At 59.1% G+C, this 14,728-nt stretch overlaps 1 protein-coding gene and 1 pseudogene across 1 annotated transcript; one reads left to right on the top strand and one right to left on the bottom strand.

Annotated features, from left to right (window-relative positions):
* LOC124227207 (tubulin alpha-3 chain-like) overlaps nucleotides 1-14,728 on the bottom strand; it is a 106,763-nt pseudogene that overhangs the window by 41,775 nt on the left and 50,260 nt on the right.
* LOC124226911 (cationic amino acid transporter 4-like) lies at nucleotides 127-5,336 on the top strand. Its single transcript, XM_046640725.1, has 4 exons — nucleotides 127-1,108; nucleotides 1,562-2,154; nucleotides 2,413-2,521; nucleotides 2,623-5,336. Exons 1-4 carry the CDS (start codon nucleotides 127-129, stop codon nucleotides 2,793-2,795), a joined length of 1,857 nt encoding a protein of 618 aa, XP_046496681.1. The 3' UTR covers nucleotides 2,796-5,336.

Raw genomic sequence — 14,728 nt, 5'->3', positions numbered from 1 at the left:
GGGTCCCCAGGGCAGGGTCAGAGGAAGGACTGAAGGCTGGTCAGGACCTGGCTGGACAGCCTCTCATTCCCCTCTGGCCCTCATAGGTACTGGCACCTGGCCTGGCACTCGATTTAGCTGCCCACCATGGCCTGGGGGCTGCTCAGCACCGCCAGCCTGGCGCACTTCTGCCAGAAGCTGAACCGGCTGAAGACACTGGAGGAGCCCACCACAGAGACACTGCCGCGGCGCCGCCTGACCACGCTGGACCTGACCTTTCAAGGTGTGGGTGCCTCCATGGGCTTTGGCCTCTACGTGCTCACAGGCATTGTGGCCAAGTGGATGGCTGGCCCTGCGGTGCTTGTGTCCTTCAGCGTGACCACCATGGCCTCCCTGCTCACAGCCCTCTGCTACGCGGAGCTTGCAGTGCGGGTGCCCTGCAGGGGCTCTGGCTACCTCTTCACCTATGTGTTCCTGGGTGAGCTGTGGGCCTTCCTCATTGGCTGGACTGTGTTCATCCAGTGGCTCATTGGTGGAGCTCTCATGGCCCGCGTCTGGAGCAGCTACCTGGATGCCATGCTTAGCCATAGCATCCGCAGCTTCATCGAGGCCCATGTGGGCATCTGGCAGGTGCCCATCCTGGCCCGGTACCCAGACTTCATGGCTGCTGGCATCATACTTTTGGTGTTGGCTTTCGTCTCCTGTGGAGCTCGTGTCTCTTCCTGGCTCAACCGCACCTTCTCTGCCATCAGCCTGGTCATCATCCTCTTCATCATCAGCCTGGGGTTTGTCCTGGCCCACCCGCACAACTGGAGCGCTGAGGAGGGTGGCTTTGCACCCTTCGGAGTCTCTGGCATCATGACTGGTGCCGCCACCTGCTTCTCTGCCTTTGCGGGCTTTGCTGCCATTGCTGCCTCCAGCAAGGAGGCCCAGAACCCAAAGCAAGCAGTGCCTATGGCCATCGCCATCTCAGCTGGTCTGGTGGCTGGTAGCAACATCCTCGTCTCCACAGTCCTCACCCTCATGGTGCCCTGGCAAAGCCTGGACACTGACCGGGCACTCGCTGATGCCTTCCACCAGCGGGGCTATAGCTGGGCGGGTGTCATTGTTGCGGCTGGTGCAATCTGTGGTAAGGGGCCCATCCGGACAAGGTGGGAGGGAGCAGGTCGGAGGGGCCTCCAGGGAACACATCTCTATCTGGGCCTGTGCTCCCAGTTGCATCCTGGGCCCAGGAAGGTGCTAATGATTAGACTCTGCACCCAGGCTTGTGGGAAGGGACCTACTCACCGCCCCTCCCAGTTGTACACAGAATGTCAGTTCTGAGCCTGTGCTTCCAGATCCTTCTACACAGAGGGACTCAGCCCTCATCAGATTTTACAGTGGGTCTGTCACCTAAACTGGGATGTCCCATTCCTGGGTGGTGAGGGGGAACAATCCAGAACCCGCATACAATCATGCTCACTCTCAGAGCCCAGAGAAACTCATGCCAGTGATCCCAAGGGGCCACCAATGCCCTGGCCCCAAGCAGCTGCCCCTGTGGGCCTGTCCTCCATGCTGACCAGTCTCCCACTCTCTGCCACAGCCATAACTACTCTCCTGCTCAACATCCTCCTGCTTGTGCCACGCATGGTCTGTGCCATGGCTGCCGATGGGCTCTTCTTCCAGGTGTTTGCCCGCATGCACCCCCGGACACAAGTGCCTGTGGTGAGCCTCCTGGTGTTTGGGGTCCTCATGGCTTTCCTGGCGCTGCTGCTGGACCTCCAGGCACTGTTCCAGTTCCTATCCATCGGAACACTGCTGGAACTCACTGTCCTGACTACCAGCATTATTGTGCTACGCTTCCAAAAACCCCGTCCATTCAGTTCTCAGGGCCCAGGAAGCCCTGTGGACACCGAACAGGCCTCAGTCCCTGAGCCTGGGCAGCTGAAACCAGCCCTGAGGCCCTACCTCCGCTTCCTGGGTGGGTGCAGGCCTGGAGCCGCCGTGACTTGGGCGCTCAGTGTCCTGGTGGCCTCGGCCATCACCCTGGACTGCGTGCTGGTCTTCGGGGACTCGGCCCTGCACCTCCCGCCCTGGGGCTACACCCTGCTGCTCCTGCTCAGCTCCGCCACGTTTCTGCTCAGTCTCATCGTCCTGGGGGCCCACCAGCAACAACACCGACAGGACACTTTTCAGGTACTTCCTCCAGCCAGCACCCACCGTGCTCAGCCCAGCCAGCTCCCTTCGCCCCTTCCTGCTCTGCCATGGCAGGATGCTCCAGGGCCACAGGGAGGGGAGGCCAGTACCCCACACCCCTCTCTCGGCATGGTGGGTGGGCCCTTGTCTCCAGAATCTCCAGAAGCAGAGAAAGGCTCTGTGGACTCCTGAGAAATCAGACCCTGGGCCAGCAGCCCTTCCCTGCAGCCCAGCCCAGCCCAGCCCTTGTCCCCTCAGGTTCCCATGGTGCCCCTGACTCCAGCCCTGAGCATCCTCCTCAACATCTTCCTCATGCTGCACCTGAGCTACCTGGCCTGGCTGTACCTCTCTATCTGTCTGCTGATCGGTGAGTGGGGGCCAGGCTGGGACCCCGTGGGGGCAGCCGGGGGAGAGCAAGCAGGGAGGTAGGGCTGGGACCTGTCCCTCAGGTTTGTGCCACACCTGCAGGACTCGCAGTGTATTTTGGCTACGGCATCAGGCACAGCAAGGAGAACCAGCGGGAGCGGCCAAGGTTGACTGTCCCACACGGCAGCCTGGAGGAGATGGTGCCAGCCCTGCAGCCCCCCAGCCAGGCACCAGCCCAGGAGCCCGACCACACGGAGCAGCCTGCCAGTCCATGAGGACCACAGGGGGCCTGCCCTCCCTCCCCCACCTCCTCAGGAGCTGGAGGGGCTGGAAGCTCCTTCTATCCAGGGCAGCTCGGGTTTACAGGCCTGCCCATGCCGGGGGCCCCTCAAGACCTCATGACCTTAGCCCAGGTGCCAAGCTTCAAGTCCTTGGGAGTGGGTCGTGGCCAGCACTGGTGTGGTGGACTCTGCCCAGCACCGTCCAGTTTATGACCAACTCCAGCTACCTGGGCAGGTGGAGTAGGGTGGGCAGGGAAGAGGCCCGCAGCCCCAGGGATCCACAGTAATAACTGCTTGGCCCACATTGTGGCCTGCTGCCACGTCCACTGTGGTGTTTTTTGTGGCACCAAGTCATCATCTGCTCCCCAGGAATGAGACAATTGTCCCCAATCCACAGCAAGGGTACACAGGTTCTATAAGGGAGAGTTGGCAGCCCTGGGACAGCCCTGAGTCAGACACATGGCCAGGCCTGGGTCCTGGGATTCCGTCCGCAGGCCACTGCCCTCTGCTCAGCTCAGAGGAGAGCTACACACACCAGGCACAGAGGGGTCCATGACAAGACAGAGTCATCCTCCCCACCAGGCTACCCTCATGTCCCCTGGGGGCAATACAAGAGAGCAGAGCCTGGACCCCAAGGAGGCCGCCCTAGAAAGGGCAGTGGAGTTCTGGGGTCCCCTCGGTTTCCCAGGTCTCCCAGAAAGCAGGGCATGTCCTGAGGCCTGCCCCGGATGGAGAGGCCCCCCTGCCTGGGCACACGCATCTCTCAGGCACAGGCCCACATGGCCCACTTGGTGCCCTGGGTGTGCACCCACATGCAGACTGAGGCAACAGCTGTTTCCCAGCCCAGGCTGCCCGCAGCTTCCAGTGGCCTCTCTCCCTGCCATCCCCTCAGGGCTTTGTGAAAAAGGCTCGGGATGGGACACATGCAGGCAAGTGGGTGCACAAGTGGCTGGACCTGCTCCAGGGAACTTCAGCCCACCTCGTGGTTGTGGGGCCTCATGCTTGGGGGTCCCTGGGCCCACCCTGCACCCTACGTGGTCTCCCCAAGGCCATGCTCCATCTACCATAGACGCCTCCCCCTCCCCGTTCCTGCCTGTGAGGACCACACAGGAAGCCGCTGGCTTTGGCAGCTTTACTCCTCCACTTTCTGCAGCCTCAACATCACTTTCTCTGGGCCCCAAGGACAACCAGGGACACGTGACCCCACTCCAATGACCAGGCCTCAGGACCATGACCTCTCACCCCGGCCCTTCTGAGCCCACCTCCCATGGACACTGCCCTGGGGGTGAGAGGCAGCAGGGATCTCAAGGCTTTGCTGAGGCTCCAGGTCCAAGATGATCCAGATGCTGCCCAGCCTGAGCCCCAGGCCTGACCCTCCCAGCCTGGCCCATGTCACTCCACCAGCAAGCTGCCAGCATGGCCCTGCTAACCAGGGACCCATCAGGAGGCAGTCTCCCTGGGGTGGGTACCTGAAACCCTGCCCCTCCCTAGGACCCAGAGAGGGCTTGTCTCCTGCAGCCCCGTCCCTCCCCTCCTGACCGTGGGCCTGGGACATAGGGAAATTCTCCAACAGGCAGGACTCAGGCCCCCAGGAGGATTCCAAGCCTGAACCAGGCCAGCATGCTGGGAGTCCATGTCTCCTGTTAGGGACATTCTCTCCAGCCCCTGGGCTCTAAGTGGCATGTTAGTCAGAGTGTGATCCTTGTGCAGTTGCCTCAGGCTGGGGTGGGCAGTTGCCCAGACATGTTCTTGGGTGTCACCTTGGGCAGCAGTGACACATGTCCAGATGTACAGTCTCCCCACCCCATGACTCCCAGGAGCCCGGTGAGCAGGTTCCAGGGCTTTGGACTGGTGTCACCAAGGAGACAGATGGAAGATCCCAAAGGACCCCATGCCCACCAACACAGCCCCTCGCCCTTCCCCCAATGCCAGCCCTTAACAGTCCCAGGGTTGCCACCAGGAAGGGGCTGGTACTCATCAGCTGAGCAGGGATGGGCCCAAGAGGTGCCTATGCCCTTGCCTGGGGTCCTAGGGGGTTGGAGTATCTGCCCACCACACTCCTCACTCCATGGATGAGGCCCAGAGCTGGGAGGGGCCCTGCCCTGGGATCCCAGCACAAAGCAGTTGCCACAGCTCCTCCTGTCAGGCTGCTTTCTCCGTGGCCTTGGACTCTGGCTGCACAGACCCAAGTGAGGGGCAGCTGAGAGGGCAGGGGCTCTCCCTTTGAAGGGTGTGCCAGCAGGGGGTGGAGGGCTGGGAGCCAGGCAGGGCCAGAGGTGACCACAGCCAGTGTGGTGGACAGCTGGTGAGTGGGGAGCTGCTGGGAACACTGGAGATGGAGCCTGGGAGAGCATCTCCAGCCCAGCCCCAGCCGGAGCCCCACTGGGCCAGGGCTCTGCATCTGTTCCCTGCAGTCTCTACACAAAACTGGCTTCTGTGGTCCCCAGGCAGCACCTGCCAAGACTGGAGCTGAGGAGGGACAGTCTGCCTGGGAGCTGAAGGGTGGAATTCTCCCCCCACCCCTGCCCTGGTCGTGCTAGAGCTTCATCCATGATTCCCCTCGGTTGTACCCCCACCCTTGCCAGGTGCTCAACCAGCAGAGAAAGACTACAGACCTCAAGAACGAGCCAACGAGGAGGTGCCAGGCCCACCCTGGCGACGGCGTCCAGCTCCCAGCAGCAGCCGTGGGGGCAGGTTCTGGGCCCCATCTAAGGCACCTGGGCAGCCAGGTATGGGGGTGTGGAAGCTGCCTGTCTGCTCTGGGCTGGCAGTTCCCTGTGGGGCCTTTGCCTGCAGGTGAGGACAGCAGAGTGGAGCTCCAGCCACCATCCTCCAAAGTGTAACCCAGGGTCAGACAGGACCGCAGCCCCTCCTCATGCTTGGTCCTCCAGTAGAAATGGGCTTCTCCATCCACGTACAACAGCAGCAGGTCACAGAAGAAGGAGATCTGGGAGAGGCAGGGAAGACCCACGGCCTGACCCCCAACCTGCCATCACACTGCCTCATCAGCCCTCACCCTGAGATTCAGTGTCAGCCCAGGGGACTTGGTGGGGGACACTCAGGGGGCACTCAGGGGGTACATGCTTGCCAGCAGCTGGGGGGAGCCGTCTTGCCCAGATTCATCACACCCAGCAGAGCCGCTCCAGTGCCCAGAGTGAGGGTTGTCGTGATGAGCCCAAACTTCCCTGCCTGAGACAGACCTGGGCTGAGCCTCTCTGGCTGTGGTTATCACCCCCTCCCACCCTTCACCACCAGCCCCCACCTGTCCTGGCCTGGCCCCTACCTGCCCAGTGACGAGGATGTCGAAGTGGACCCACAGAGCTGAGCAGGCTCCGGGCCTCCCCGCCTGAGGCCTCCCCACAGTGAGTGGCTGTCCTGGGGCAGGAGAGAGTCCAGTGGCTGCTCTGCCCACTCCTGGGTGGCCTGGCCCTCACAGGCTTCATCTTACTCATCCACTGACTCCATCCACCACCAGTCAGAGTCCTGGGTCTCAGCCCTGTGTCACTGCTGGGGACACAGGGGACAAGCAAGCTGGGACCTGCCTCTCAGAAGCTCCCTGCCTGCTGAGGGGATGGGGACAGAAGGGTCCCTAAACAGACACTGGCAGTGGGGGTGGGGGAGGTGGAGCAGGCCCCGGGGCTGTGGGGTCCACAGAGGGGCACTCACTCTCCCCAGAGAGCCCCTCAGGCTGGATTCCCAGGGCTCAGGAAGGAGCTCCAGGCAGAGATGGAGGGCAGGGAGAGAGCAGAGCGGAGGGGGCAGGGTGTGGGTGGGTCCAGCCCCACATGCTTGCACAGGGCTGGGGGGCCAGTGAAGTGAGGCCAGGAGGGCCCAGCGGGTAGTGTCACCGGGCATCACCTCCAGGCCTAGTGGCTGTGTGCACATCTGTGTGAGGGTGACGAGGTGACATGAGGGGGCAGAAGGATGGGGATTCTGCTTAGAAACCTCAAAGACATGACAATCCATGCAACACAAGAGCCTTGAGTGCATCCTGGATCAGAAAATAAAAAGATTTAGGACAATTGTTGGCACAGCTGGGGAAATTCAAATATTCGATTTGTCTGCCAATTTTAAATTTCCTGAGTATGACAAGAGGACAGCGGTCACCTGGGGAAGGTCCTCATTCTCAGGACAGCTTTGCGGCGGGGGAGCTGGATATCTGCCACATACTTTCCAACAGTTTCCTGTGAAATCCATCTAAATATACCCAGCTCTCTCTAGAGAGGGAGAGTGAAAGCAAATGGGGCATTTGGTGAAAAAATAAATTTAAAAAAATATGATGAACCCAGATGAAGGCTATATGCATTTTCACAGTACTAATCTTTGAAGTTTTCTACAGTTGTTTTTTTTTTTAGATAAAACCTTAAGGGAAAAGTAACAAGAAAGCCCCTGTGCCATGGAGGGAGGTGCTGGAGGCAGGGTGGAGTGGAGGAGGGGCTGGGGTGAGGGGTCCCAGCTGCAGCCGGGTGTGGGGACAGATGGGGTGGAGGCCAAAGGGCTCAGGAAAGAGGCTGGATGGAGCCTGTGCTGGGGGACCTGGAGCTGAGAGACCCCTCCTGCCCTGGGACCCCCTCGCACACACAGCAGAGCATCCAGAGGGATGCACCAGGCTGTGTTCTGTCCCGGCCACCACAGGAGGACAGGTTAGGAGGACCTGGCTGAGGAACAGTGGGCAGGTAGTGGGGCCACACCTGAAGTTGTAGCTCCTCTCCTGCAGCTGGAAGGAGTCGTGGGGCCGGCAGTCAGAGCCCCTGGCGTCCCTGTCACAATCCCAGTGGATGTGGATGCAACAGCACCGCCCTGCACACAGCGCATCACTGCTCTGCCAGCACGTGGGCCCCAGACCATCTCCCAGAGCTGCCCCAGAACCCTCCCCCCATGGGCCCACCAGCAATACCAGGTCCTCAAAGACCCCTCCAGCCATGGCCATGAAGTCCCTGATGTGGAACACTGGGCAATAGGGGCTGAAGCGTGGGTCATAGCAGCAGAGATTGACACAGATGGTGTCCCAGGTCTCCAAGGCATTGGACCTGAGAAGGGGTGGGGCTGGGGGGTCAGGCCAGAAGGGGACAAGGAGGATCAATGCCAGGCAGGACCCACCTTGCTTACTTGGAGAAGTTGAACTTGCTGAAGGTGACAGTGATTTTGATGAACAGGATAGAGTTCTCAGCCTTGACCAGCAGGGGCTTCCTGCAGGTGGGGGAAGGTAAGGGGCAGGCTCTGCTGGTCCTGGGACCCTGCCCTAGTTGTCAGGGACACTTACACAGGCACAGTGCCACTCTCCATGGGACACCAGATCTCACAGGTCCTGTGGGTCCCATTGGACACCACACACTGGCCCATTTTTATGCCTTGAAAACATGAGACAAACTCCAGGCCTCCAATCCCCACAGGGCCTGGGAAGCAAGTGGGCAGGGGACTGCTGGCAGAAAGAAGAGATGCAGAGGCACCACCAGGCCTGCATGTGGTAGCCTCCCAGGGTCCCAGCCCAGCCCCCGAACCCCAGCCCAGTGGAGGCGCTGGAAGCCAGGGTCCACAATGACCATGGCTGTACGTCCCTGTCTTCCCTCAGGATAGTCCTCATCAGCCCAGCAGGTCCCCAGTGGGATGGAGGGAGCTGAGGTGGTGAGAGAGTAGAGGTGTCCAGACCCAGGAGGTGTCTCCCCTGTGCAATCCAGCCCTGCAGTCCCCAGGGACACACCCCTCCCCTGCTTAGCCCCGAGGTTCCCTGAGTTTGGGGACATGGGAAAGCTGGAGGGTGCAAATAAAAGGAGGTGGTCACAGGGGGAGGACAAGCAGTCCCCGGGCCAGATAGGGGTGCAGCGCTGTCTCACAAGGCAGAGCAAGACTCCTTCCCTCCTGACAGTTCTGTCCCTGGGGGAGCAGAAGTGACTCCTCCAGACCCAGCTCCTCTGGTCCAATTCAGATGCCAGAATAGGGAAGGTGGAGGGACTCTGGGAGGGTGAGCTCATGCCAGCGTGGAGGTGCTGGGTGTGGCACACAAAGGGCAGGACACTCCTCAGAGGGGCCTGTAGGGAAGTAGGACTCCACACACAGGGCAAGGGACCACAGGCCAGTCCCTTCCTGGCTTGTTCTGCTGTAAACAGGGACATTAGTGCCTGCACAGGGTCACAAAGTTCTGGGCATCAGCTAGGAGGGGATGGGGGCGAACTCTCTGGGAGCCCCAGACCCTGGAGAGGAAGCACCCTCAAGCGTCAGGCACTGGCACAGACATGGCTTTGCCAGGTGGAGGGTGGAGACCGCTGTCCAGGGCCCCTGGCTCAGGGGCAGCAGGAGGAACACAGTACCAGGGTGGCAGGAAGGGCTGGGGACTTGGAGAAGCCAAAGGAGACAGTGGGACTTTGTGGGGGTGGGACTGTGAGAAGTGGGCAGAGGGCAGCATGGGGCCACCTGCTCTGCCTCGCTGTCCCTACCTATGTCCTGAGTCTGCCCCTCCTCTCCACCCTGGCTGAGCCACCATCTCCTCTGACCAGTTCCCTTGGTGACCAGCCAAGGCCCCACCTCTGCCCCCGTCCACCTCCCTCCAGCAGCCCACGTGGTCCATCCCAATGCACATATGGTCATGTGCCCTCCCGAGTCCGTCTGTGGCTCTGCTGCTGCTGGATCCACTTCAGCTCCTGAGAGGGGCTCACAGGCCCTGTGATCCAGGGTGACCCCCTTCCTGTCCCAGTCCACATCTAGGGACAACCCCACTCAGTGCAGGGAGCCCTGGAGGGGCCTCATCTCACACAGCTCGGGGCCTCTGCCCACACAGCCCCCTCTGCCTGGATATCCTCAAGACCTCCCTCCAGCCTCACGTCCTGCAGGAAACCCTTCCCGAGGCCCCAGATCACCTGACGTGCCTCCCTGGGTCTCCCAGCTGCAGCTTCTGCCCCCATCGCAGAACCGGCCACCTTGGCTGCTCTATCTGTGCAAGGACTCCATGAGGTGGAGTTTTGTAAGCCTGGTCTGGGGCAGGCTTGGCGGGTGTTTGCTGGAAATGTGACACTACAAGGACACAGTGCATGTGCTGGGAGGGACCAGACGACCAGGCCCCTCAGAGGAGCTGGCAGGAACTGCCCTATTCTCAAGAAGCAGGCTTGTCAGATCTGATGGATTACCCAGCCCTGGCGGTTTCGAGGGAAGGTCCCCTCCCCTTCTTGACCCCTCCTCTGGGCACTCTCCAGGCTGTCAATGTAACACCCAGAACTGGGCACAATGCTTAGGTGGGCTCTAATAGCTAGAGCCAAGCTATCACCTCCCCTTCTCTATGCCCAGCCTCTGTTAATGTGTCCTGGGGAAGCTTCTGTTTGTGGGCAAACACAGCACACTCCTTCTCACGTTGAGCGCTGGGTCACTTATGATCTCTGGATATTTTCATGACAACTGTGGTCAAGCCAGAGTGCCCCACCCTATTCTTGCAAATTCATGCAGAAATGTAGACTCTCCCAGGAAATCTCACCTTTTCCTGTCACCCAGGGACGTCCCAGTGGTCCAGCCTCTGTGGCAGAGCACACTCGCCCTCCTCCCCAGCTGTGGATGTGTTTCCAATTTCTGTTATTGCCATAAAATACATGTGCCATAAAATTTACCATCTTAGCCATTTTTCTGGTCACAGTTCCTCAGTTGTGGATTTTGCCTGAACAGTTGGGACCCAGGACACAGCCCTGGAAACCTACCTCCATGGCGACATCTTTCTTTAACTGAATCTAACACCGAATTGCTTGCTGCGCTGGAGGGTAGTTGTGTGGGCACCAGTCCCCTGAGTCCCGGTCATTTGTCCCACCACCTCATCTATAACGAGGTGAGGCCCGTGCACAGAGGCTGTGCTGACTTTCGGAAACACACAAGATGTCCTCCACTTTCTAAATGCTCAGAGACATCTAGTCAATGTTCAGTTTGTAGAGCATCCTGAAACTGCTGGGGCCACGGTTCTGTGTTTTCTGGAATCCATGTGATCCTCTTTGTCCATGTCTCTTTGTTCTCTCTGAGGTGTCCAGGCCCCTCCTCATCTTGGCCCCTCTTCTGTACACTCTCCAGGCTGACAGTGTACCTCTGTCCTGGCGTCCTGACCTGACCCATGTCCACCTCCCTGTCTTCAACAGCTCTAATCAAGCATAAGGGTCACCTGTCACCCTGGGTTAGGAGTATACACTCCTGGGCCTCGGATCTGTTGAACCTGACTCTTGGGGGGGATGCCTGTGCACCCACATTTTAGCAGGTGCCCCAGGAGATTTGTCTGATTGAGAAAGTCTGGGAGTCACTGCTCTGTCTTAAGCTGCTTAGAACACGTGGGGTGGCACCAGCCTTGGCCTGTGGGAATCAGCCCTAGGATCTGACTGCCAGAGAGCCAGTTTACCTTCTAAGAAAATTGCCGTGGGAAGTCAGTGAAATTACTAAAGAAGCTCATTTCAGACTTTCCACAAACCAAGTGCAGGTGTCCCTCTGGGATGCATGGTCAGAGCGCAGGCACCAGAGAGGCAGCTGGGAGGGAGGGGCTAGAGGCCAAGGCCTGTGAAGGCTGCACAAATACCGGAGGGGCGGTCTTCAGCCTGGAGGACAGACTCTGCAGGGCCATTTTGTTTCCCCAAGAGGGGCTCTGTGGGTGGGCCCAATTCCCTGGAGGTGGAGGAGCTTGGGTCCAGTCTCCCTACCTGACCTATGGCGATTGTGGCACCTGCCACATAGGGTGGCTTCAGGAGACACAAAAACCAAGCCTGGGAACCACAGGAGGCCGACTCCTGCCTGTAGAAGAACCTTCTCACCCTCCAGCTGCTCAGCAAGGAAGGGGCTTCCCTACACAGTGGGAGACCACGGCCCTCTCCTCCCAGCCTGGAAGGGTCTGAGGAAGGAGAAGTATCCGCATCTGGGAGCCTGGGGCTCAGACCCCGCGGTGTGCCTGGAGTCTGCGCGCTGTTCTCAGGGAGGCTGCACAGGGGCCGCCCCTCCTGCAGGGAGCTCTCCGCGGTGCTGAAAGTGTCCGCCCCGGCGCGTCGGGCCCCGCGGGCTAGCTGAGCGCTCTGCCCAGTCAGCGCATCTGTTTTCCTCTGTGAATTTCTTCAGACCTGCCTTCCCAGACCTGTGTTGGGTGCTGGGACCATGGAGAGGGGTCAAATTCAGGTCCCTGAGGGCCCCCGGGCTGGTGGGAGAGACTGGCCAGGCAGAGAGAGGTCTGATGGCCAGAGCCTGGAAGGAGGGAAGCACAGTGGACATGGGGCCCGAGGCTGCCCAGTCCAGCCAGGTGAGCAAGGCCTCCTGACACTGTGACCCCAGATAAGAAGGAGGAGGAGCTGTTAGCCAGGTCAAGAAGGGGGTCAACACACAGGGGGACAGCCCAGAGGCACATTGGTCCCGGCACTTTTGAGAACTGGATGCAGGTCAGACTGGCTGGGTGCTGACAAAGTGGGGAGAAGGATGGGTGGGTGGGGGGGCTTCTGCCCATTTTAAATGCTGAATATCTCTCAGGATTTCCTAACCCCACATGGCCCCCACTTTCCTTTCTCTACCACCCCTGCCCCCTCTCCACCACAGCTGAGCTGGCCTTGTCACTTCTTGCCTATACACTATGGCGCAAGCCTCCCAACAGTCACCTGGACTCTTATTTTTCTTTTTAAAGATTGGCACCTGGGCTAACAACTGTTGCCAATCTTTTTTTTTTCTGCTTTATCTCCCCAAACCCCCCTGTACATAGTTGTATACCTTAGTTGAAGGTCCTTCCAGTTGTGGGATGTGGGACACTGTCTCAATGTGGCCTGACGAGTGGTGAGATGTCCGCGCCCAAGATCCGAACCCTGGGCCGCTGCAGCAGAGCACGCGAACTTAACCACTCGGCCACGGAGCCGGCCCCTCCGCTGGACTCTTGTCTCTGTCCCTGCCGACTCCAGTCCATGCCCTATACCCACTGCTAAGGAGTCCAGCCTTGTCCCTTCATAAAGCCCTCCCTGCCTCCTCACCATCCATAGAGTGGTGCCCAAGACCCTTATCCTAGAATTCAAGGCTCTCAGCATCTCTCAAGTGCTCATGGCTTCTCCCTCATTTCACTGGCTTCCCCCATCCACCACCAGTGCCAGGCCTGTGTGCATTTCCACAAGTGCCCCGTGCTCCCTCGGCCTCCACACACTAGCTCTTTCCTGTGTCTGCTCTCCACTGTGCGTGCACACGTGCATGAGGACTCCCTCCGTCTTCCAAGTTATCTCCTCTGTCCTCACTTTCCTGACCCCTCTCAGACAGGGTTAGCCCCTACTCTGTTCCCACGCCTCCCTGTTTGTAGTCTAGAATAGCTCACATCCCATTAAGTTGTATTTATGTCTCTCCCCATTACGTGTGAAATCTTTGAGGGTGGGGCAGGCCCATGTTGGGTTCAACTCTGTGACTCTTGTGAGCAGCAGTGACCCTAGCCCACAGTGGACATCAGTATCACTTTTTGAAGCAATAAACAGTGAATAAGAAGGTCTGGAGGGGAGACACTTGGACCACCCTTGTCGAAAACACAGGACATACGGAGCTTAACACCAGGTGGAATCATCTTTGAGGTCCAGGAGCCATGACCTCACCAGGGGATTAGAGGTATGAGGCCCCTGCCCTTCAGCCCCTCCAGCCTGTCTTTTATGGGCAGGTCTCCAAGGTGCCAGCTCCCCATCTCTGCAGCTCTTCAGAAATGAACCTTGGATCTTTTCAGCAGATCATAAAGAATATTTCTTTAAGTGACTTTAATGTTCCGAGCTCCACTTAAGGACGACAATGTTCCATCTCACTGTGCCAACTCTTACATCACTTACTGGGTGATCCAAAGCTGAATGTCCCACACCTTCCTCAGATGTCACAGAAACTCGGTTGGCAGGGACAGACTGTAGTCCAGTGACACATGCTCACTGTCAGGCATATGCAGATGCTTCCTGAGATGACACCCTGGTACCCTTGCGTCCCAGCACACTCTCAAACAGCCCACCTACTCCCTTGGATGTTGTGACTTGTAGCCCTCAGGAACGGGTGGCTCCAGCCCTTGTCAGTGTGGCACAGGGGCCTGCAGTGCTCCTGGCACTGGCTCCCTGTGTGGCCCTCCTTAAGGAAGGGCAGCCGCTACCTTGCCCTCTGACAGGGGCTGACCTGGGCTTCTGCCCACAAAGTGGCAGGGCAGGCTCTGAATTTCCAGCACATCCACGAGCTCCACCTTTCTCCCCATCACAGCCTCCAGCAGACCTTCACTGGAGACCCCCTGGGTCACTGGACTGCTCTGTACTTCAGGGTGCCTGCCCGTGAGAGGCCCCCAAATGGGCATGGGGCCTGATAGCTGTGTCTGTGGGGCCTGCTGCTGCGTGGCAGTGCCCTGGGCTCTGAGTGTCATTCACATCCACTCCTCTCTGTCCACTGTGCTTCCAGGGGTTCAGCTCCACTGCTCACCACCATCCAAACCACAGACTCTAACTTGGACTCTGCCCTTTCACACTTCATCTGTGCTCTTTGCACCTTGGGCCTCCTGGGCTCTGAGGCTGTGGCCCCTGACTTTCTCCGCCATCACATGAGGTCCCAAGGCTTTGCTCTTTTGCGTTTCAGGGAAACTTCATCCTGAGAGTCCTGGATGTCTCATACAATGGCCTAGGAGATCCTGAAGCTTCCACGGTGGGTGAGGCACTTAAGGCCAACAACATGTTGGAGAAAGTCAACATGAGTTGAAGAGCTCTGGGTGACCATCCTGTCACAGTCTGAGGGCCCATAGCCACCCCAGGGACTAGGGTCTCTGTGATCTTGCTGCTGTTCACCACTTTAATTCCCAAACCTACCACAGTCTACCCATGATGGGGCCTGAGCCACAATCTGAGAGCACCCAGCTCCATCCGTCTCACTCCAGTTCATCATTCAAACATTGGGGCTCGTGATTCCCACTGTACAGCTTGGGGCTGGGAATTGCACACATGTGTGTGAAGCAT

The sequence above is a fragment of the Equus quagga genome, chromosome 15 (genome assembly GCF_021613505.1).
Source record: "Equus quagga isolate Etosha38 chromosome 15, UCLA_HA_Equagga_1.0, whole genome shotgun sequence".
Classification (NCBI taxonomy): domain Eukaryota; kingdom Metazoa; phylum Chordata; class Mammalia; order Perissodactyla; family Equidae; genus Equus; species Equus quagga.
The sequence above is the reverse complement of the archived record's forward strand: the minus strand, read 5'-3'. Positions and strand labels throughout refer to the sequence as shown.

Coding starts and splice junctions, on each gene's coding strand:
- LOC124226911 (XM_046640725.1), top strand. CDS start 127: ATGGCCTGGGGGCTGCTCAGCACCGCCAGCCTGGCGCACTTCTGCCAG. Junction 1,109..1,561: donor TGCGGCTGGTGCAATCTGTG/GTAAGGGGCCCA, acceptor TCTCTGCCACAG/CCATAACTACTCTCCTGCTC. Junction 2,155..2,412: donor ACCGACAGGACACTTTTCAG/GTACTTCCTCCA, acceptor TTGTCCCCTCAG/GTTCCCATGGTGCCCCTGAC.